Raw genomic sequence first — 25,442 nt, 5'->3', positions numbered from 1 at the left:
GGACATATTAATCATTCTCTTCCTTATAGCAAATGAGACAAGAACCATTATGGCTTCCCTGGACAGGAGAGAAGACTTGGATTCTCTTTAACTGGATGCCATGTGGTCCGAAATCTATTTTGTAGCTATGTTGCTTCACCCTTTTATGACATTTTGGAAAATATTCTTTCCTATTCTTTGATGGAGGATAATTGGAGATAAAATAACTATGTCAGGTTCAGAAGATCATAAGAGCGAGCAAAAGGTGCCAGCAGCTGTAACTACAGTAAGCCTGATTGGAAACCTTCTAAAGCCAGGTATTATGGATCAATAAAGTCTCCTGTAAGCAGGGGAGGGACTGTTCATTGGCTGTGCCAAATCCACAAGTGATTTGAAGTGAATGTTTTGTAGCAACCTCTATAAGTATGAGTCCATTCTTCCCAGGGACCAAGGTGGTAGAGAACAAAAATAATTGAAGGCAGAAGGAATGTTTTGGAGTTTTGGTTCTTGCTTTATCTTTTAATAAATTTCCTTTAGTAAAAGTTAATTAACACTAATTGCTTATTGACTCATATTGGATTGAACATATCAAAATGGGAGCTCAATCTGATAGCATTTTGGGGGTTTCTAGTAGGTTCCTCTAGAAACTTGGGACTGCATAGGGTAATATAGGTAATTGATTATTGGGAACCTGAATTTTGAGAGAGAGATGAAAAGACCCATAAAGTTTACATTTCCATTGTTGGGTGAAAGAAAATTAAAAATGGAATGAACTTATGACTTTTGAAAGATTGGGAGAATCAGCAGAATTTGTTAACTCCCTGTAACTATCGATGGGTTTAGTGTTCTCAGGTTTACAGGAAACCAAAAGTCTCCTCACTGGGTCAATTCATTCTGCTAACAGGTCACAGAGGTCTCTAATCAGGGTTGTACCTGGCAAACATTATTGGTTCTTTTCATCCTTTTGAATCTCATAAACTGGTTCCGTCTCCAGTCCTTTTTCACCAAAGAACAGGAAAGAACAGTTCCACTATAGGCAGAAGCAAAAAATAATAGGAAATAATTAAAAGAGGGAAAGTGGTGGAACTTAGAGAAGACTTCTTTTAGAAGGTGTTGTTGTTGTTGTTTTTAATTGGTACTTAAAGGAAGTCAGGAAGGTCAGTGGGCAGAGTGGAAGAGAAAGTATTAGAGTAATGGAGGACAGCCAGAAAAAATGCCCAGAGCCAAGAAATGTATTTTCTTATTTGTGGAACATCCACAAATTCAGTCTCACTGTACCAAAGAATACATGTTGAGGAATAAAGTGTAAGAAAATTGATATAAGCCTAGGAATAGAATCTCTGGTTCAAAGGTTATTGACATTTAGTTACTTTATTTACTATAGGGCAAAGGGGTAGTGTTGGAGATCAGCCCCTGCCATTTGGCTGATGATTCCCTCACATTCTTTAATTGCTGATCTAGATTATCCTGCATAGAGTGAGTCCTCAGGAGGGGTAGAAATCTGCCCTTTTGAGAAGTCAGGCCCTGGGAAAAGGGAGTTATGCTCACTGAGAAGAAATAGTAGGAATAAGCTCATATTGAGCCAACATCTAGATTTCCCTGTGCTACATCTAGATCTGGTCATAGTATTTGGAGGGTTAGAAGCAGCTTCTGAAAGTAAGCAATAGAGTTGGTATCCCTTTAATTTGTTGTTGAAGAACTGTGATCAGAAAAAAATATAGCAACATTTGGCTTTGTTGATACTGGAAAATGACAAGAAGCTTCTCCCTTAGTGAACATACAAGTATCATTTAAATTGCAGGATGATGGCTTACAAAACTTTGTGGACTCTATTTATGAAATTTATTGATTAAATGATTGTAGATTATCCTTGGCTTGTTTTCTTCCTAGTTAAAACAAAAAAGTAAAATTTTATTATTCTTTTGATTTTACATAACTATATTTATCAGCATATACCAATAACTATTTGTGTTGTTCTCCTAAAATATTAATTCCCTGCTTCATTTCCTCCTACCAGAGTTTTTTTGATCTTATAATTATTTTATTTATTTTGTTACACTTTCAGTTTTTGTCTCCTCTCTTTCAATGCTGCATTAGAGAAAGACAACATTTGATATATATTTGATATATAATAGTTTTTGCTTTGGAGGTGAATGGTTTTTTCCTTCATAAATCCTTCATAGTTGATTTAAATGTTCATATTACTCAGAATAGCTTAGTCATTCACAGTTATTGTTCAAATAGTGTTCTTTGATCTGCTTATTTTAATGCTTATTTTGCTGCATTATCTCATGGAAGTCTTTCCATGTTTTTCTAAAAATTAACTTGCTCAGCAAATTTCAGAAAAATCTGAAAAGAATTATATGACCTAATGCAAAGTAAAGTAAGCAGAACCAGGATAACATCATATATAGTAATAGTAACATTGTACGATGTTCAATTATGAATGACTTACCTCTTCTCAATGATCTAAGACAATTCTAAGACTCATGATGGAAAATGGTATCCATATCCAGAGAAAGTACTGATTAAGTGAAGCATATATTTTTTTTGCTTTCTTTATCTTTTTCATGTTTCTTTTCTCTTTTGACTCAAAATGACTAATATAAAAATATGTTACATGATTGCACATACATAACCTATTTAAAATTCTTACCTTTGTAGGAAGGTAGAAGAAAAGGGAAGGAGGGGAAAAATTTGGAACTCAAAATTTTAAAAAATGAATGTTAATATGTCTTTACATGTAGTTGGAAAAAAATAAAATACTTTCAAAGAAATCAAATCAAATCAATTTGCTCATCATTTCTTATAACACCATAATATTTCATTACAATTATATATCACAATTTATTCAGCCATTTCCCAATTGATGCACATCCTTTCTTTTCTAATACTTATTCCCCATTAAGAAAGCTGCTATAGATATTTTAGAACAGATAGGTTCTTTTCCTTTTTCCCTGATTACCTTGAGAATCAGACCTAATAGTGGTATTTCTGGGTCAAAGGGTATACAGAGTTTTATAATTCTTTGAGCATAATTCCAGATTGCTCTTTAAAATAGTTAAATCAGTTCAGAGTTTCACCAACAATGAATTAGTGTCCTAAATTTTCCACATCCCCTTCAATATTTGTCATTTTCCCCTTCTATCATTTAGCCTGATAGGTATGAGAGGATACCTTAAAGTTGTGTAAATTTTAATGTCTCTAATCAATAATGATTTACAGCATTTTTAAAATTTAACATAGCTTTGATTTCTTCTTCCAAAAAGTGCTTATTCATATCCTTTGACCACTTAACAATTGGAATGATATATTCCAAAAGTATCCATTTTCATATCCCATCATTCTATTTCTTATTTGTTAATAAATTCTATCCATAAATCTGACAGGTAATATGTTCTTTTCTCCTCTTATTTTTCTTACAGTGGAGCAGAAAAAGATTAGGCAATTTTCAAAGATTTAGTATATATACACTGCATAACTATTGACAAATGTTAGGATTGATTTGATGAAAATGATGGAGAAATTCAGAAACTACTAAATGAAAAACAAGAACTCCATTAAATTTATCAGTAATATAAATGGATCCATTTATGAGAAGGCAGTGGGAGCCTGGTTTTACACTGGGGTAGAGAGTTTAGGTGGGGGGGGGGGGGTTCTAGTTGCTCACCTGCTACTGCAGTGGGGTTCAAGGCTTTCCTCACTGACCTGCCCTAGGTCCTCCTTCTAGCTTGCTGAGGCAAGGTCTGTTTTTGGCTTGTTTCTGATTTGGCTGTTTTGGCTGTTTCTGATTTTAAACAACTTGATAATGCCAGACTTTGGTAATGAGAACTTTGATTCCTGGTTTTTCAGTAGCTGTAGCTGCTGAGAAGGCAGAAGCTCCAGAACCTGAAGAAACAATGGCTAAACCACATCTCTAAAAGGGCTGCTCCCTGGCTTGAGGGGAAGCTGAGCTGTAGGGTAGGACTATTATTCAGGGATCAAGATCCTCTGCTGTCTTCATATAAGTCTGAGAGAAGGTGATAATGATTGAAGCAGTTGTGCTTATTTGATCCATGTGGCAGACACCACTTATTTTGTCTCTTTTAGAGTACCTTGCTGCTTTAGTTAGGCTGATTTGCCTATGCTACTGCTCCCCAGTAGTGAGGAGTCAAACTCTCCTCAATAAAGGCATTTGGAGGCTAAAATGGTAGGGTGACTTATATCACCTTTTTAAACTGTGTAACCTCCATGAAGGCAGGAATCTTGTGTTAGTTAAATAGTGTGCTTCCTAAACATTCAATAGAGTGCTCAACAATTTAGCAGTTGCTTAGTAAATATTTCTTTTATTTCCCCCCATAAAATGTCAACTTGTTTTGTTTTTGTATCCCTAAAGCCCATATACATGTGCATTATTAAGAAAAGTGAATTGGGGGTAGTTAGGTGGCTCAGTGAATAGAGAATCCTGAAGTCAGGAGTTCAAATCTGGCCTCAGACACTTAACACTTTCTAGCTGTGTGACCCTGGACAAGTCACTTAGCCCCAATTGCCTCAGCAAAAAACAACAAAAAAAAGTGAATTGGTTGATTGATTTATTCAGGGCAAGGAATGTTTCTAGCACAGTGCCTTTCTACTTAATAGCTGTTTAATAATAAATGCTGAGTTGGATTCAACTCAATTTAGTTTAGTTGATCTAATCCTAATACAAGTAACAAAAGAGCTGAAATTAAACTGTATATATATTTTTGTGAGTTATAGTTCCCTGGCTAAAAAAAGAAATTTTAGTGTGATAAATACAAAAAAGTATATGTGTGAATATTTGTTTGTATATTTAGTAATTGAAATGCTAAATAATTGATTTATCAAACTATTATTACTTTTCCTCACACAGTACTGGCTGGATCCTGCAAAAACCCTTGCAGAGCACAAAGAACTGATAAACAGTATGTATTTGATTTTTGTAATTTATCATAGTATGATTTGAAAATTATACTAAAATAATGGCATGTTGTAATAATAGATAACTTTTTGAAATGAATAATTAATCTGTCTTCTATGAGCTGTGCTATGCCCTTACATAAAATGGGTTATTTTCTTGGTAGGTTTTTGGCTTGGTAACATATAAATACCATTTCTTAACTTATCTAAATATCAAATTGCCTGAATGTGTCTCTTAAAAGAAAAAAAAAATATTTGTCATTTGAATTCTAACAAGCTAGATTTCCCTAGAGTATAAGTTAAAAACCATTCCTCCACATCAATAAGATGTCAGTCTGCTCTCTGAGATAGTAATTTACTAAGTGGTTCCCTTTTAACCTAGAAAGGATCATATACCATCAGAGTGTTTGATTCCTTCAGAGAACAGCTGATATACTCGTGAATAGTCTTTGGAAAACAATAATATTAAGGATCAGCATGTAACAAAGATTGTGTCTAGTGATATTTTTTGTGTTATCTACCAGATTTTTAAAGAAAGAATGCAATAACATATTGTATGTATATGTGTGAGTGGATGCATGTGTATGTGTGTTTATGAGAGGAGATCTTAATGAACTGAGAAAATTTATTGCTAAACATATTCCCTAAGGAGATCATTGACAAGAAATTCACCATTTGCACCCAAATATTTAGAATAATACTTTTTTGTAGTAGCAAAAAATTGGAGATGGAGTAGATGCCTATTGCTTGGGGAATAGCTAAACAAATTGTGATACATGAATGTGACAGAATATTACTGTGCTGTAAGAAACCACGAAAATAATGAATACAGAGAAATACAAAAAGATCTTCGTGAATTAATGCAGAGTGAAGTAAACAGATGCAAGAAAACAACATACCCAGCAATTATAACCATACAAATGGAAAGTATACCACCATAAGACAATTAAAAGAGATTGTTGCAAAAATACAAAGAACAAACATGGAGTCCAAAGAAGAAAAATAAGAATATACCTCCTCCAGCCCCCATTCTTATTCAGAGGTGGGAGGGACACAGCTATGGAAATTTGTATTTATCTTCATACTTCGTATGTGTATTAATTAACTTTGATAATTTTTTTTTCTCTTCCTCTTTTTAAAAAAGGTATTTTTTTTTTAATGTGCATTAATTTCCTAGTTGGGGAAAGAGGAAAAGAAATTCTGAAGATGTAAAAAATTTTTATAAATCATTAAATGTTTTCTTTTGAAAAAAAATTCTGGCATAGCAATCTCTTTCTAGTATGATAAAATACCTAATACCAAAAGCTAGCATTATGTGCAATAAGGAAACGCCAGGCACTTTTTTAGTATATAGAGAAACTACTATTTAACCATTCTAGATAAGACAATAATATTAATAAGACAAGAGAAAGAATTTTAAAGTATAGTTAAGCAATGATGAAATAAAACTTTCCCTATTTGTTTATGATATAATTACTTTTAATGTGTTTTAAGTAATCAACAAAGAAATTAAGGCAATAGCTTCATTATAGTTGCAAATCATAAAATAAAGTCAAAGAAATAGCATCATTTGGGGGCAGCTAGATGGTGCAGTACATAGAGCAGCAACTCTGAAGTCAGGAGGACCTGAATTCAAATGTGGTCTCAAACACTTACTACTTCCTAGCTATGTAACCCTGGGCAAGTCACTTAACCCCAATTGCCTCAGGGGGAAAAAAAGAAAAGAAAAGAAAAAGAATTAGAATCATTTTTGAATAGTAATAACAAAATCCAGGAGATAAATATAAAAGTAGAAATTCAACTCACAGGAGCTACAAAATGCACGAAACATTTTGGAGTTAGTCCACAAGTATTTTTTTTTTTTTTTCACAAGTATTAAGAGAACACTTAATACTTGTCATATCAATACAATTATAAAATATTCCTTAGCCTAATAAAGACAAACTTAAATAATTCAAGGAACAATCATTGTTCATAGTCAACTTACTAACAATATGAAATTAAAAATGCTATCAAAATAATTTTATAGATAAGTTATATACTAGTCAACCTACCAGTTAGAATAATATCTAAATTAATTTAGAGAAACAAAAGAGCTAGAATATCAAGGAAATAATAGGGGGGGAGGTAAAAATAAAAATGTAAAGCATTTCTAGATCTCAAACTATATTATAAAGCAGCAATTATAAAAACTTTAAAATTTGTTATCTTTTTTTAAATAGAAAATTAGCTTAATAAAAGAATCTGAAACAATTCAAACCACTATTTAGTAAACCCCAAACGTGAACTGTCTTGGAACTTTCTATTTAATGATAACTACCAGCAAAACAGAAAAATGGAAGAAATTAGGTTTAAAACAGTATTTTATAAAGGGCAGCTAGATAGCACAGTAGAGAAAGCACTGACCCTGAGTCAGGAGGACCTGAGTTCAAATATGACCTCAGGCCCTTACCACTTACTAATTGTATGACCTTGGGCAAGTCACTTACCCCCAATTGCCTCACCTCCCCCCCAAAAAATTTTTTTAGAATATTTTATAATAAATTCAAAATGAATATATGCCGTTAGAATTAAAGATCAGGTAGTAAGGAACAAATTCTTAATCAAACAAGAGATAAGACAAGCAGAAAAGATAAAATTGATAATTTTGATGACATAAAAGTAGAAACTTGTTTGCCCTAACAATCTTAACATAAGTAGAATAAGAATGGAAGGAAAAATCTTTCTAATGTCTCTAAAAAGGGCCTGATATCCCAGAATAAAGGCAATTAACAAATATATGACCAAAAGCTATTTCAATGGTCAAAATAAAATAAATATTTACCGAAAAGAATGGAAAATCTTTAAGAATAGATTAGTATTTTCCACAACACCAATAAGAGAAATTCAAAATATCCTTGAAGTTTTACATCACACCTAATGAATTGTCAAGGATTTAAATAAAAAAGGAAAATACTTAAGACAGCAGGGGTTATGGAAAAACAGGCACACTTATGTGTTGTTTGGGGGACTGTAAACTTCCCAGTCTTTCCATAAAGCAATTTAAAATTATGTGAAGACTTTCAGCAGGCCCATAAATTTTGATTTAAAGATTCTATTGCTAGCTATGTATCCCAAAGAAGTAAATGACAAATTAAAAAAGTCTGCTATCTACCACAATTTTTATAGTAACTGTGTGTACAAGTAACAGTGTGTACAAGTGTGTACAACTGTGTGTGCCATTGGAAATAAAGTAACTGTTAATTTATTAGGAATAGTTAAATAAACTTTGGTACATAAATGTAAGGAATTGTATAACACAATTTTTAAAAAAGATGAATATGTAAATACAGTGTAGACTAGCACAACCTAATAGGAAGAAAAAGTAAGCTCGACCAGAAAAATAAAATGTTCTGTGAAATAAATGAAACTGAATGCTGTGAAATAATTTCAAATGACCAAAGATATCTTTCCCTCATACTTAACATAACTGAAGTACATAATTGGGTGCAGAATATTGCATTTAACATCAGACTGTTCTGATACATTTTTTACTTCTTAATTTAAAAAAATTATTATAATAAAAGATGGCTTTATGGGAGAAGAAGGGTATACAGTGGAAAATGTAGGTGATTTAAAAATAAAATATAATAATAAAATTATTTTTAAAGTTGTAATAAAAACATTTTTGCTAAGATAAGTACTTAATTTTTATTTATTTAAACAAGAAAACTTTGATTAGTATCTAAATAAGTAAATTCAGTCAGGACTGACTTTTGAAATAAGTCATTCAATTATAGTATAGCATCGCATGTCCTTCAGATGCTTCTAATTGCTCTCTACAAAAATATAACATTAATATTCAGGAAAATCTTCAGATCACAACTAGTCTATCAGACAATAAATATCATGTCCCTCATTGCATATATAATAACTGGATTCCACTCTTTATCAGAAATTTGCCATTCTTTATCCTGCCTGTGCAAATTACAATCTCTAACTTCTCTCTTTTTCTACCTCATCTTGATCTTTTTCTATCCATTCATTTGTGGACCAGAAGTATTCTCTGTATGTTATTCCTGATTGATAGGAATTTTATTCTTGGACTTTTTTTATCACATAAATAATTTTAAAATTATTTTCTTCCCAATTGTATTAAAACTGTGAGGGATTCTCTATTTTTGTCCACCTGCATTTTTTATTTCCTTCACAGGCTAATTGTACACTACTTCAGAGTCCAATTCTTTTTGTACAGCAAAACAACTGTTTGGACATGTATACTTATTTTGGATTTAATTTATACTTTAACATATTTAAATGTATCGGTCAACCTGCCATATGGGAGAGGGGGTAGGGAGAAAGAAGGGAAAATTGGAACAAAAGGTTTGGCAGTTGTCAATGCTATAAAATTATCCATGCATATAACTACTAAATAAAAAGCTATAATAAAAAAAAAAACTGTGAGGGATTTTAAAAAGAACTACTTATGTCATTTTTAATTGATTCATGATGCTTAAAAGAAAATTATAAAGCTTTAAAAAATATTTGATTAGATTACATAAAAATTAGTAAACAACTTTTTGTTCAATATTAAATAATTTGAACATTGGATAGGACTAAGTTTCTGAAAAGTTATAAGTAGATTGGAATGTCATGTGCATGGAAAGCTTTATAAGATACTACATAAGAAGAGCAAAACATTACATACATTCAATCATTATAGATAACTTTATTTTTTAAATTGTGCTAATTTTTTCCCCCCTTTTAGCTGGTCCTCCATATACATTTTATTTTGGCATCAAATTTTATGCTGAAGATCCCTGTGAATTGAAAGAAGAAATAACCAGGTATAATAACATTATTTTCAACTATTACATGTATGGAATCTAGACTATGCTTATCTTGCTTGTTCTTCTAGAGAGCTTAACATTACTACACAGGACTATGGAAAAGCTTGATAATGCTACATTGAAGGATGATAAGAAATTGCTTTTCCCATGGGAAACATTGCTACTTTTTGGCAGAACAGTATGAAAATCATCTATCCACTTTTCAGTAGTATTTCCTAGAATGAGTTCTAGTGATAACTTGGATACTGGTTCAGCTATCTATGTCTTCATTAATCTTTTCTTTTTTATCTTTTTTTAATGTCACTAATTCAATCTTTGAGTGTTACACCCTCTATCTTTATTTTCCCCTAAGCCCTGAAAGTTTTTTTTCAAAATTTTGCACAAGTGGTAATTTTTAGGAATGAATATGTTGAATTACAGCAGATCAGATGGTACTTTGTCCACTGCTTGCTTCAACAAGTATTATTAAGCACTTATTTTGCGCACTGCATTGTGCTAAGTGCTAAATTCTGGCAACACAAAAACAAGCCAAAAGAAAGACAATCTCTCCCCTCAAGTAACTTACGTTCTAATAAAAGAAGAGAATACATAAAAAGAAGCTAAAAGGGAGAATGTAAAAATTGGATTTAGTCAACAATTTGGGTACTTGGCTTTGCTTATTTGTTATAAGGGAAAGTTTCCTTAGGGGACAGGGAAAGGTGAGTTAGTAGGTATTGCTAGAGATACAAAATAAAAACATCAATAAAGCATTTTAAAAATACATAATATAAAATTAAAAATAGAGAATTGTAAGTGGATTAATGAACTTTTATATATATATATATATATTGGGATAGAAGTCAGTCTAGATAATTACTTGCCCTCTTAAAGTAATTGATATGATACTCTGTTATCTTCACCAGATGAAAATATCTCAGTCAGTAAATCAACCAGTCAAAGTCTCTTAAGTTTAACAAAATCCTTGAAAGCCATTAGATGTACTTTTTTTTTTAATTAACAAAGAAAATAGGAATAAAGACTGGACATGTGATCTCATTGACATAGGTAACACCCATGTATGGAAACTTCCTCTATGAATACATATTTTTACTATCTCTGTAAATTATAGTATTAGTTCTGATGAGGGAACTGAGAGATTAAATGATTTTGCCCTCAAACATGGGATTTAATCCTAGATTTTCCTGATGTCAGAATTAACTTATATATGTGAGTAATGATCTCTTTCTATGCTCTTGTAAAATTTGGAGACTGGGTTTGTTTTTTTTTTTTTAATTTTATTAATGTTTCGTTTTTAGCTTTCAAACTTTATAGATTATTCCTATTTCTTGCAACAAAATAAAACAGATAAGACTAATACCTAATATGAAAGTATGTGGCATTCCATGTCTATAGGACCTCCTGCCTATTTCTCTCAAAAATCAACAGAAAAATCTATTTTTCTCTGTTTCCCATTCCAAATCCCATTGGAAAAGTAAAGGAAAGAAAAGACAAAGCAGGGCAGGATGGGCATAGCAGGGTAAGGTAAGATCCTTTGTGTATAATTACAAATTGCTGTCCAAAATGGTTGCACCCATTCTCATGTAAACGATAATGCATCAGGATGTCTCTAATTGAATCTGTGTAATTTGATCTTTCTTGTTGATAAACTTGCCTGTAAGACATGGTTAAATTTCTTCATTATACTTTATTATAACTTAATCTCAATTAGTGTGAATAATGAATCCCCTGAAGAGGTCACATTGTTTGAATTCACAGTTTATATTTCTACTGGATTGGAAAAAATTATCATTTTTACATAATTATAACCTCAAATAGAACAAATTTGACCAATTCGCAGGATTCATTATTCATACATTATTCAGGTCCTAGCTGTAGGCCTACACCCCACAGGAAAGTAATTTAATGTAATTAAAACGTGTTTAATATTATCACAACTATGAAAGTCTAAAGCCATAAATGTATGCATTCTCATTGATTTTTTTCTTTTATTTATTTATTTTTCTTTTTTCTTAGGTATCAATTTTTTTTGCAAGTAAAGCAAGATGTACTACAAGGGCGCCTGCCCTGTCCAATCAACATTGCTGCTCAACTGGGAGCATACGCTCTCCAATGTAGGTGTCACTAGTTACTATTATGATGCATCTTTTTCCTATTTTGTGGGGGAAAAGGTAGTACCTCAGACTTATTTTAATTTTTTTCACTTTATGATACTTTTCTTTTTATATTTAATTTCTTTAGTTTTGAGTTCTGAAGAAAATAGTTTCATTTCTAGCACTTTTTAAAAAGTATTGTTTGAGCACACTATTCTTTTTTGTTTTCCCATTGCTTCTTTTAGATCATGATATCACTGGCATTTTATAAACCTCACCTAAGACCTTTTATATAAAATTGATGCAGCTAATTATAAATCAGTATCAGTTCACAACAGTAAATTAGAGTTTGAGTTAATCTAAATTATTTTATTAAAACATAAAAAATAAATTTCTTCTGAAATATAATAATACTTTATTAGGCTTCATTTATTTCTACAATTTAAAATGCCTATAATGTGCCTGATACTATGGTAGGATTTAGGAATATATATTAAAAGCAATACAATATATGCTTTGAGGGAGCTTATTCTTCTGGGGAAAAACAACATGAACACAAAAAAATAAATATATCTATATCTGTTTAGTGTATTACAAATTATACTACATATATACTTACACAAACATACACATTTGATACATAGTACTTTCAGGAGGATTACATTAGCCACTAGAGGAATCAGAATGGATATGCTATATATGGGAGATTTCAAAGGAATAAAGCTTTCAGGGAAGTTAGGAAAGCTAAGATGCTGAGGTAAGGAGGAAGATTGTTTCAAGTATATGGACCTAGGCAAAGATACAGAGAAAAGAAGTGCAATATTGTGTTCTGGAAAGAAAAGAGTTTGGTTGCAGTATAAAAGGGGAAGCTAGGTTAGATAATGGAGAAAATGTCATGCCTGGAGTGAGGAATAACCAAATTCAAATTTAGTCTCAGACATTTACTTTCTATGTGATTGATCAAATCACTTAATTTGTTTGCCTCATTTTCTTAATCTGTAAAATGGATTACTAGCACCTATCTTCTAGGGTTTCAAATGAAATAATAATTATAAAATACTTAGTACATTCTGGCTCATAATAAATAGTATGTAAATGTTAGCTATTGCTATTTTTCTTATGTAAAGATTGTTTATATTGTTGAGAATGAGTTCTCGGAAAATGAAACATCTAAGTGAAAACAAACATAAACTTTGATTTAAACTTTCTCTTTGAATTTTTTTGTTTGTTGTTTTGGATAAAGATTTTTTTAAGGTGTTTTATACATCTTCCTGCCTCCTTAAATCGTATATACAAAACATGTTTAATCATTTCTTAATGTTTTAGAGTAATAACCAAGAACATTATTTAACATTTCCTTGTGTGTTATTATTTCTTCTTTTTTCTCTTTATAGCTAAATTTCATTCTCACGATTTCATCTTGCCTTTGTTGTCTGCTGCCTTCTATTCTATTATTACCTCTAATTTCTGCCCTAGTTTTTTGGACTTTTTTTTTTGGTTGCCTGCTACTTCTCCTGCTCTATTACTCTCTATCTATTTTTTCTGTTTCCTGTTTTTCTCTTATTGATTGTCTCCCTTCTCTTTAGAATTCTCCTCTGTTGCTTTATGTTTGTTTAAATAAAAGACCCTCCCTATTCAGTAATCAACTTCTTTTCCTTCTAATTAGTAAACTGACTGATCATATTTCATTGGTAGATAAAAACTTTTTCCAAGGTATTGTCTCTAAACTTCAATGGATTACTATTTTTTTATTCTATGTTAAAGTAACTTAAATAAAAATCGCATTATAAATACAAACTTTGAAAACACAAGGTCTTTAGTCCATATTTATTAAATGAGGATTTTGGTTTTACTATGTGTGACACCTACTTTCAGCTCTTTGTTACTTCAGATTTTTTTTAGTCATTTTCATATGAATTTTAAAAGATAATAATATATTTGAAGAACATAGCTGAACAACCTGACAGAGCTTCTTCTTCTTTTTTTTTTTTTTTTTGTATGTTTCCAAATTAGGAACAGGAGATTGGAAAATGACATTTTTTTACCCTCTATTTTTAGCTGAACTTGGAGATTATGACCCATATAAGCACACTCCAGGATATGTGTCTGAGTACCGATTTGTTCCAGATCAAAAGGAAGAACTTGAAGATGCCATAGAACGAACACACAAAACACTAATGTAAGAAATAATGTACAAATCATATAAACAACTAGCTTATAGAATAGGAAACCTGTGTGTATATGTGTAAACTACTATCATGACAAATTACTCATCCCTATTTTTAACTCCTAAAATTCCTTTCTTTGCATTACTTTTTGTTTCTTTTTTTGGCATAAATGTTTGCTATGCAATATTTTATAATCATCCACAAGTATACCTTATATATTGAAAGTAGCAACAAAGCCAGAAATAAGACCATAATTTCCATACTCTATGAAAATATACATCAGCAGAATAGGCACTTTTGAGACTATCCATGCGCTTAGTCAATCAAAATTATGAGAAAGGGCTTGTGATATTGAAGTTATAATTCAGTTATTCATTTTGGTTAAATCTTCTTTACAAATTAACTTTGTTAATTAATGAGGAACCTCATTTACTAAAACATTCTTATTATTCCCTTCTAAATTTCACTTTACTCATATCTATTAAAGCAAAAATAATTGTAGGATTAATTTGTTAACAAAATGTTTGTTTAAAGGATCAAGTCTCATTGGAGAAAACTAAGAGCAAGGTGTTAAACTGCAATCAGGAAAAGTCACTATGACAGTATGTATTAGGAAACTCCATCTTGATCACAGAGTAGGAGTCGAATTTTAGGTTTTTTTTGGAGAGTATGTACAAAGAAAGCTTGTAATATATTTTGGAGGGCAAAGAAGTTAATGCATTTAAGAATGATTCTTTTTTTTTGTTGGATATTCATTAGCATATAAATTTTCCATTCACCAGTTATTAATTTTTTTTTTAACAACATTATAGTGATAGGGAACAAACATAAGATATAACTTCATCCCATTTTCCTTTTTGTATTTTATATAGAATATAAAGTGATTCAGTTATGAGATTACATGTTAAAATTTAATGATTCTTAAGCTTTCAAAATGTGACCATGTAAAAAATCTACATTTTTTTAAATGGAGAACAAAATTTTTGATTACTAATTAAAAAACTTAAAAAAAAAAACACTCTAAAACCAGAATAGGAGAAAGTAAAAAAGCTTTCACTATTTATAATTTTTAATCATTTTATATCTGACAGTTATACTTTGGTTCTTTTGAATGGTATACTACACAATTATTTTATAGACTTTCTGTCTCCACCAGCATCAGGAATATGATTCATAAGAAGCCAAACAGTGCATTTTCCTTTATGGAAGGGATTTTTAATCTTTTTAACCATTTGGCAATCTGATGAAACCTAAGGATGCCTTCTAAATATTTTTCTCTTTTTTTTAATTATAGCTTTTTATTTACAAGATATGTGCATGGGTAATTTTTCAGCATTGACAATTGCAAAAAAAAAAAATTCCAATTTTTCCCCTCCTTACCCCCACCCCCTCCCTGTTCCCACCCCCTTCCCCAGATGGCAGGTTGACTAATACATGTAAAATATGTTAAAGTATAAGTTAAAATACAATATATGTACACATGTCCATACAGTTATTTTGCTGTACAAAAAGAATTGGACTTTGAAATAGTGTACAATTAACTGTGAAGGAAATCAAAAGTGCAGGTGGCAAAAATAGAGGGATTGGGATTCTATGTAGTGGTTCATAGTCATCTCCCAGAGTTTTTCCCTGCGTGTAGCTGGTTCAGTTCATTACTGCTCTATTGGAACTGATTTGATTCATCTCATTGTTGAAGAGGGCCACATCCATCAGAATTGATCATCATATAGTATTGTTGTTGAAGTATATAATGATCTCCTGGCCCTGCTCGTTTCACTCAGCATCAGTTCATCTAAGTCTCTCCAGGCCTTTCTGAAATCATCCTTTGGTCATTTCTTACAGAACAGTAATATTCCATAATATTCATATACCATAATTTATTCAGCCATTCTCCAATTGATGGGCATCCACTCTGTTTCCAGTTTCTGACCACTACAAAGAGGGCTGCCAGAAACATTTGTACACATACAAGTCCCTTTCCCTTCTTTAAGATCTTTTTGGGATATAAGCCCAGTAGTAACACTGCTGGATCAAAGGGTATGCACCATTTGATAACTTTTTGAGCATAGTTCCAAATTGCTCTCCAGAATGGCTGGATGTATTCACAATTCCACCAACAATGCATCAGTGTCCCAGTTTTCCCACATCCCCTCCAACATTCCGCATTATCTTTCCCTGTCAAGAAATATATGTTAAATCCAATATAAGTGTACATATTTATACAATTATCTTGCCACACAAGAAAAATCAAATCAAACCAGAAAAAAAAAAGCAAAATAAAATGCAAGCAAACAATAATAGAGTAAAAATGCTATGTTGTGGTCCATACTCAGCTCCCACAGTTCTCTCTCTGGGTGTGTATGTCTCTCTTTATCATTATACAATTGGAACTGGTTTGAATCATCTCATTATTGAAGAGAGCCACATCCATCAGAATTGATCCTCATATAATCTTTTTGTTGCCATGTACAATGATCTCTTGGTTCTGCTCATTTCACTCAGCATAGTTCCTGTAAGTCTCTCCAGGCTTCTCTAAAATCATCCTGCTGGTCATTTCTTACAGAACCATAATATTCCATGACATTCGTATACCATAATTCAGTCAGCCATTCTCCAGTTGTTGGACATCCACTCAGTTTCCAGTATCTTGCCACTACAAAAAAGGTTGCCACAAACATTCTTGTCATGTGGGTCCCTTTCCCTGCTTTAAAGTTTCTTTGGGATATAAGCCCAGTAGAAACATTGCTGGATCAAAGGGTATACATAGTTTGATAACCCTTTGGGCATGGTTCCAAATAGCTCTCCAGAATGGTTGAATCCATTCACAATTCCACCAACAACGTATCAGTGTCCCAGTTTTCCCACATCCCCTCCAACATTTGTCATTATCTTTTCCTGTCATTTTAGCCAATCTGAGAGTTGTGTAGTGATATCTCAGAGTTGTCTTAATTTGCATTTCTCTGATCAATAGTAATTTAGAGCATCTTTTCCTATGACTAGAAATGATTTTAATTTCTACATCTGAAATTTGTTTGTCATATCCTTTGACCATTTATCAATTAGAATGTTATGGGAACTACCTGCTAGTGAGTGCTGGGGATCTAATTCTGACCAGCAGAATAGATCCCTTCATGTGAGAGGATGATAAGGACACAAGGAGACTGAGAGGCAGTTGCATTCTCCGACCTCTCTCCTCTTCCCTCTTGCCTCTGATTTATTTGAATATCAATTTGTGGTGTTCTCTTCTTTTCTAAAATATGATCTTTCTCCAAGAGCAGGTTTCTTGGGGAGCTTCTGGGAGCAGCCTTAGTTTCAGTTCCAAATACTAATCATCTAAAATACAGTCAGGAGTTAAAATCCACTCTTTTATTGTCTCTTCCAAAATAGCCCAGTTAGCTTTCTTAGAGGCCTATCTTCTTCCTTGGTTCTAAGAGTTCTTGCAGTTTGTCTTTTAGCTCTTCCAGCTTCTGCCTCTAACTCAATTCCGACTCCTGGCTTCTCAATCTCCAACTGACCTCTCACTCTGTCAATCTTCCGAACTGACTGACTCTACTGACTTAGCTCCTTTTTATGCTCTTTTAGAGGTGTAAACTCAAAGGTTGACTCCTCCTCCGAGAGTGGGATTATGGGAGGTGGGAATCTCATTCTTGCGAATCTCATACTGAATTCTGACTTGTGAATCTCCCAAACTTGTGAGCTAATGTGTGTGAGCTAATGTGTGAACTCTCAAAGGTGCAAACCCAAGCACACAAGCATTGCTTCCATCAATTCCAGTGAGTCAACACCTTGTTTCAAGTTCTGGCCCATAACATCAATTCACAAGCCATATCTCTGTCAGTAAAGGCTGATTTGCAGTTCCTTCAAGTAGGTTATGATTCACAACTATGTGGTTTTTAACATTGAAGAATGGCTTCAATTCTTATAAATTTGAGTCTATAAAAATTTTGATATATGAATGTAATGGAAAATTATTACACTTTTATGCCATGAACGAAACCAGAGAAATAACTTAGTAACAGTAACATAACAAAGGGAAATTGACAGATAGTTCAAGAGAACTAATGATACAGCATAATCTAAAACATTACAATTAGTTATCTTTTTATATAACAATTCTGGAATGTTTTAGTTTCCTCAGCAGTGTAGTAATTGTCATTAATATAAATTTATTTCTTTGAAAAATGTAGGGGTCTAGTACCTTCTGAAGCAGAAATCAAATACTTGGGAATTGCCAAATCCTTGGAAATGTATGGAGTTGACCTCCATCCTGTCTATGTAAGTATTATTTAACATTAAATATATTATCTTTAAGTTTAAGGTATATAATTTTGGGGTAATTAAGCATTTTATTAATAATGTTAGCATATCACCAATAAACTGTGTCAGTGACATTCTCCAGTGCCAAAGACAAATCATAATAGTGGACTAACAGTTTATATGCTCTTAGAAGAGTGGGTATTACTAAAGATGGTAATCAACTCTGATTAGTTAAAGGGAGAAGTAATTATTTCTCTCACTATTAAACAATAATTGCTTATTAATGATATCAACTGGTTAAATGATGTTAGAGTTTTCATCATTGGTGATTGCTATTGGAGAAAACACATTGGAATGTGAGCTCAAATTAATACGATTAGAGAAAGTCCATAAACCCTCAGATTATCCCTGTAACTTTGAGGGAAATGTAGCCAGCTTCATTGTGAAGACTTGACTGCTAGTATACAAAGTAAGATTAGGAAAATGGATCAGAATATAAATGGGGAAAGGAACAAGTATTCATTAAATGCATACTATGTGCCATGCGCTGTGCTAAGTATTGATTACTTTTGAAATATCATCTCATTGGTTGATAAAGAGTTGCATATTCAATTCAATTCAGTTGTTTTTCATATCTTGGTTCTCTGTAGTACCATTTCTACTTTCTTTTTAAGAATCTAAGGTACTGTGATGTTAAACTTCAAATGTGATAGTTCCACTATCCTTGATGGAAAAAGCAAGTTTTTATAATAATCTTGACAGTGTTACCCCATTTTTCTTCTGCTGGTAGTTGTCTTTTGATTTTCATCCTTAATTGTTCAAGGATGATATTGCTTAATTGGATATCTTGTCAAGTTTTCTTTATAAAAGAAAATGATAAAGTTCTGTTGATAACTGTCTTTTGTTGCAAGAGTTTGCTGATAATCCTATATTTTAACTCGATGTCTTTAGCAGCCCTCTCTATTTTTTAGTCAAATAGAATGTTTAACCAAACAAGGTGCTTTCTGTTTCTTTTGATCTTGAAGAAATAATTTACATTGATTTAACTTGTGGATTAAATAAGTATAGTGAAAGCCAATGTCATTTGTATTGTCCATTTCCAATTTATTTTATATAGCCTGTTTAAATCAACTTTAAATATTCTTAACTATATACTACATTTTTTTCCTCATTACTACTTGGTTTTTTTTTTGTTTGTTTGTTTATTACAAATTCTGATTTTACCTCTGAGAATTCAGTGGGTTTTATGAACCCACAGCTAAGTCAGGATAATGCCCACATCTAAAAGAAATATTTTATCTATTGAAACATAATCAGTTGCATTCTTTGTGACACTGTGTATCTAGCAATTCTTTCTTTTTTTTAGAAGAAAATATTCGTGAAATAGAATATTCTTGACCCCTCTTGTTTCTTTCTCCTGAACTACATTTTCTATTTATTTCTCCCCATTCTTACCTTTTCCCATTCCTGCTTTGAAGTCTCACTATCAGAATATGGGTTGATTTGATTTGAAGATTCTTATCAAAACCTTTATAAAACTTTTCTACCAACTGATGTTTGATAACTAAGCTGCCATTATTTTCATGGTGATCTTTTTGCTGTATTTTTTCTATTACTTATCATAAATGCCATAATCATGATGACCATTTTGTCAAATAGTGAATCCTTCCCCTAGTAATTGAGTTGATCAAATACCATGCTACTATGTTTCATTGTAATTTTATTTCTAATCTGTTCCATTGATCAATTTCTTTCACTTTTTAATCTTTACCTCATCTTTAATGATTATTGCTTTGTAATCAGTTATGAAAATAGTGCTATTGTGAGATGTTATTGATCACCTTTCTTCCCATTTTTATTTTTCTGTATGAATTCCTTTTTTCCCCCTAATTCCATAAAATATTCTTTTAGGAATTTGGCATAGCATTGAACAAGTAATAATGTATTGAATAGCATTGTCATTTTTATTTAGATGAACTTTCTCTTTTAAAGTTTTTCCTGCTAGGTTTTGTTGGCTAAATATAGGAATGCTGATGATTGGTATGGATTTATCTTTATATCCTGAAAATTTACTGGTTATTAATTATTTCAATTAATTCTTATTTGACTCTAGAATTTGAGCATTTTATTGTTGCTTAAGTGATTTTTTAAAACTATTTGCTTATATTTTTTCCTTCAATTTCTTTTTTCTTTTTTCCTTTAGCTATATTTCTAGCACTGTGTTCAATGTTAAGGGAGAAAATGGGCTTCTTGGCTTTAAGTTTGATCTTCCCAGAAAAGCTTCTAACTATTCTGCATTATATATAATGTTTACTCTGGTGTTAAGATAAATATGTTTTACTATACTAAGTTCCATTTATTCCTATGCTTTCTAGAGTTTTTAATAAAAAATTATTGGATTTTATCAAAAATATTTTCTTCAAATTGTACATGTTTAACATATATTGAATTACTTGCTGTTTAGAGGAGGTGATAAAGGGAGGTGGGGAGAAAAATTTGGAACACAAGGTTTTGCAAGGGTGAATGTTGAAAACTATCATTGCATGTATTTTGAAAATAAAAAGCTACTACTTTTAAAAATCATCTGTTAATAGAAACAAGGTTTCTTATAGATTTATATACTTATATACTTATAGATTTCTTTATGTGAACCAACCATTCCCAGTATAAACCCATCCTATTCATAATGTATAATCTTTATAATGTGATGTTATAACCTATTTGTAAACATTTTTCTCAAAATTTTTTGCAATAATACTTTAGGGAATATTAGTTTTTCTTTCTTTCTTTTCTTTGTTTCTCCAAAGATTAGGCATCAAATGAAGATTTGTATCATAGAAATAAGTTGAGAAGTTATCTTCTATTCTTATTATTGCAGAGTTTGAAATTAATATTAGATTTATATTAAAGTTTGATATAATTAAAGTATGAATCCATAAAGTGGTAGAATTTTTTTTCCTTTGAGAGTTAATTTATATATTATTTAATTTCTTTTTTTCATTTATGTCTTATTTAATTTTTCAGATTTGCGTCAACTTCTTTAGTTAATCTGGTATTTTCTATTGTATAAATATTCATTTTATTCAAGGTTATCAGTTTTATACCACATAATTTATAAAAATAGTTTGTTGTGGGTTATCCTTTTTCATTTTTTATATCAACAGCTTGATTTTCCTCTTTAAAAAAAAAATCAAGTTAGTTAATTATCTATTTAAATAATATTTCTAAGAAAAGTTGACTCAGTTTTACTTGTAATTCTAAAGGTCTTTATGCTTTCAGATTTAATATCTTTAATTTTAAATTTTTTCCTTTGTTAATCTATTCTGGATCTTTTGTTATTCAAGTTATTTTTAAAATTTCATAAATAATTGATTCAGTTTTTTTTCTCTCTCATTAATGAAAGCCTTTATAAATTTCACAGATTTAAATTTCATGTAAGGAATGCATTAGGTGCATCCTATAAGTTTTGTAATATTTTATCGTTATTGTAATTTTTTTGGTCAAATGTCTAATTGTGTCTATAACTTGTTCTTTGACCTACCAGTTTTTTCAGAATTATGTTTAGTTTCCAAATATTTCTTTTCTTTAAGAACCTTTTGATGAATATAATATTTATTGCATTGTGATAAATAAATGATGCATTAATATTTTTGCTTTTTTGGGGGAAGGGAGAGGTCCTTATGATCATTTTTTTTTAAAAGTCAAATGTATAGTTGAGAATATGTAAATTCCTTTCTATTCCCATTCGGAATTACCAGAGATCTGTCATCTCTGATTTTATAAGTTTTTATCAGATCCTGTATATCCTCATTATCTTTTAATTGCTACATTAAGAGATACATTATAAGTCCTCCAATATTATGATTTTACTATCTATTTTTCATAATTTCATTCACTTTTCCTTTACACATTAGTTGTTCTATTATTAGTTACATATATACTATCTTTTTATCAATGGTACCTTCAAGCATAATGTACTTTATTTCTATCTTGTATATATTTGCCTTATCTGAAAATCATTGCTACTTTTGCTTTTTAAAGTTCATCTAAAGCATAATAGATTTTACTTCACCTTCTCATTATAACTCTATGTGAATCTTTGTTTCCAATGTTTCTTGTAAACAAACTATTGTTGGATTCTGCTTTCTAATCCATACTACTCTCCTCTTCTTTTATGGGTGAGTTCATATCATTCACATTCACCAATATAATTGTTAAATATTTATTTCCACAATCCTATCCTCTTGAACTTTCTCCTCTCTTTAGTTCTACTTCCCTTTTTACAAATAAGAAAGTGATAGAAAAGACTGTGTTATTCTGACACTTTTAATCTTATAGGTAAACTAGTCTGTCTGCTTTCTTCTATAGCTTTTCTCCTTAATTTGTCCCTGATCCCAGATATCACTTTCTTTCTTTCTTTCTTTCTTTCTTTCTTTCTTTCTTTCTTTCTTTCTTTCTTTCTTTCTTTCTTTCTTTCTTTCTTTCTTTCTTTCTTTCTTTCTTTCTTTCTTTCTTTCTTTTTCTATCTCTCCTGCAGAGATTCAATATTTCAATATCTTCAATATTTTATATTATTTTACTTATGACTACTTCTTTACCTAGCTTGCCCTACTTTTTAGGTAACTTCTCTATCCTCATTTTTGTTTTTCTATTTAATTTATCTCTGTGCTGAGATATATGTGTCCGTGTATGATTATATTTGATCTTCATTTACCTAATTTAGTTGCAATATACTTTTCATCCTATTCATCTCTATTATTCAGTAGTGATTTCCCTCCTCATTATAATCTCCTCTTCTTTTATATTTGACTTCTATTAAGACAATTAAAACAAATAAACAAAAAAACACCTAGAGATTTTCTATTATTTTAACTTTTATCTATGACCCTTAAAATATGAGTGTTCTGTGAAGATAATTGTTTTTTATCCTCCTGTTAATATGTGAAGAATTCATCATCATATACCCAGTTATATAAATCTATTTACCTTTCTGTTTTTCTTGATGGTTCAATTTCTATAACCAAATGTTTATTTAGTTCTTTCTTTTTCATCAAGAAAACTTTGAAACCCCCCATTCCATTAAATGTACATTCTTTATGTAGAATGATACTTTTACCAGATAGGTTTATCATCAGTTGAAAACCTTTGTCTCTCACCTTTTTGAATCATATTCTAAGATTTCCTCTTATTTATAGTAGTAGTTTTTAAATCTTTTGTAATCTTTACTGTAAGTATGTGGCATTTCAACTTTTTGACTGCATATATATATATATATATATATATATTTAATCTGGAATCTCTAGAATTTGCTTCCTGGGTGTTTTCATTTTGGGATTTCTTCCAAGAGATGACCAGTGGATTCTTTAAATTTTCTCCTTCTATTTCTGGGCAATTTCAATTAATAATTTACTGAAATATGGTGTGAAGACTTTTTAAATGCAATTTTCAAATAGTCCACTCATTTGTTCCCCTCCTTTTATTTTTGATTTGTTTTGATATTTCTTGGTTTTTGTTTTTTGTTTTTTCATTATTTTCTGATTTGTCCATTGTAATTTTCAGGACAGGGGGTTTTTAAATATATTTTTCCCATGGTCTGTTCTAAGATATTAATTTCCCTTGCTTTTTTTTCTCCTTAATTTTTCTATTCTGTATCTCTCATTTCCTTGAAATACTACTGTCATCTTTCTTTGTGGCCAGGGGATTTTTTCTTCTGAGGCTTTTCATGGACTTCCATCATTCCCTGAGGGTCTTTCTAAGGTACTTCTTCATGTTAATTACAGTTTTCATCGATTTACTCATGATTAGGGAAGTGAGTGGAGGATGGAAAAATGAAGAATTGGAAAAGTGGCTGTTTGGATATAAACAGAATATATGATAGGGGCTTTCTAGTTCTAAGTATAATGACCCTTGCTAGGTCCCTCTTTCAAGGAATTGTAGAGATACTCTGATTTCTGGCTCTGCCTAGGAATTTTTTCTTGTGAAAGACTTTTCCTTGCTGGAGGCTCTGCCTGAGGTTATCTCCTAATTCTCCTAATGAGCTCAAAAGTTACTATTATGCTGGGATCCAACCATAAACTTCAGGAATTAGTTGAGCTAGATTTTATCCAGTTTCTTTGCCTTATCTTATTTTGGACACCATTCCTCCCAAAATTCCAGTTCTCTGAGGCTAGTCTTTTCTGCTAAAATAGGTCTGGATTGAGGGTTTGGGGGAGAGGTCAGTTTTACACACAGAACACCCTTAGACTGTTTCCCCCTAAGCCAAGTTTAGTTAGCCAGCATAATTTAAGGGGGGCAAGTATCCCTATACTGGGCAGCCCAGTATACCCCAAAGTAAAGAATTGTAGATCTCAGAGTGAGAATACTGGGACTGCCTTTAAAGCTCCAGGTGTGGCTGGTTATATTCCTTTCTCTGAGCTTGACTCTTGACCTGCCCAGGCTTGTCTATCCTGGGATTTCAATGGGACTCCAAGGAGTCCTTCTGTAGATTCCTGAGCTGGGTGAGAGAAATCTAGAGGTGATTACTTCCATGAAGTAGAAAAGATGTAAGGTACTTCAGATCCTCTGCACCCTAGCATGCCAACAATTCAGAATCCCCTTATAATCTAGTTTCCTCTCTGTCCTAACAGATTCCCTTACTCTCCACAAAAGGTTTTCCATATCTTCTCTACTGTTCTCAAAACCTCCTAAATCTTCCCCTCCTGCTTTTCTCTTAATGCTAATTTAACTGAGAAACAGAATCCTTTCAACATGAAATATTCTTTTGCTTTTTTCTTCATTTCCTTAATCCTTAACATCTTTCTTCATTCTCTTCTTCTTTCCTCTAATGTATAAAACTACATCTTTTACATCAGCTTCCTTCATCTACTCATAGCTGCTGCCTTCAGTCTTCATCTTTCTCCTATTGCAACAACCTCATAAATGGTCTTCCCACCTCAAAGTTTTACCCCACTCCAGTCCATTCTATACACCACTGCTAAAGTGATTTTCCATAATTGTTTGATCTTACCATCCCACTTTCCTGCTCAACCAACTCTTCTATTAGGGTGAAAGTTCCTTGCAAGTAGCAATTATTGCATTCATAATATTTGTATCCCCAGTTCTTAGCACAGTGCGTGGCACACTTGTTTAATAGGTATTTATTGATTGATTGATAATAGTTGAGCTTTGAGTGGAGAGAAGAAAGGCTGATTAGAGCTAACAGC

The 25,442-nt window shown here is 31.6% G+C and overlaps 1 protein-coding gene across 1 annotated transcript in view; it reads left to right on the top strand.

Moving 5' to 3' along the window:
* Window positions 1-25,442, top strand: part of EPB41L4A (erythrocyte membrane protein band 4.1 like 4A) — a 168,324-nt gene that overhangs the window by 70,944 nt on the left and 71,938 nt on the right. Inside the window, exons 3-7 of the mRNA XM_031939383.1 lie at window positions 4,850-4,901; window positions 9,644-9,722; window positions 11,739-11,836; window positions 13,874-13,994; window positions 18,171-18,258. Of these exons, the coding sequence (XP_031795243.1) occupies window positions 4,850-4,901; window positions 9,644-9,722; window positions 11,739-11,836; window positions 13,874-13,994; window positions 18,171-18,258 (438 nt within the window). The remainder of the gene's footprint in view (window positions 1-4,849; window positions 4,902-9,643; window positions 9,723-11,738; window positions 11,837-13,873; window positions 13,995-18,170; window positions 18,259-25,442) is intronic.

The sequence above is a fragment of the Sarcophilus harrisii genome, chromosome 1 (assembly GCF_902635505.1).
Source record: "Sarcophilus harrisii chromosome 1, mSarHar1.11, whole genome shotgun sequence".
In the NCBI taxonomy this organism is placed as follows: domain Eukaryota; kingdom Metazoa; phylum Chordata; class Mammalia; order Dasyuromorphia; family Dasyuridae; genus Sarcophilus; species Sarcophilus harrisii.
Note: the sequence above shows the minus strand (reverse complement) of the source record. Positions and strands in the feature narration are given on the sequence as shown.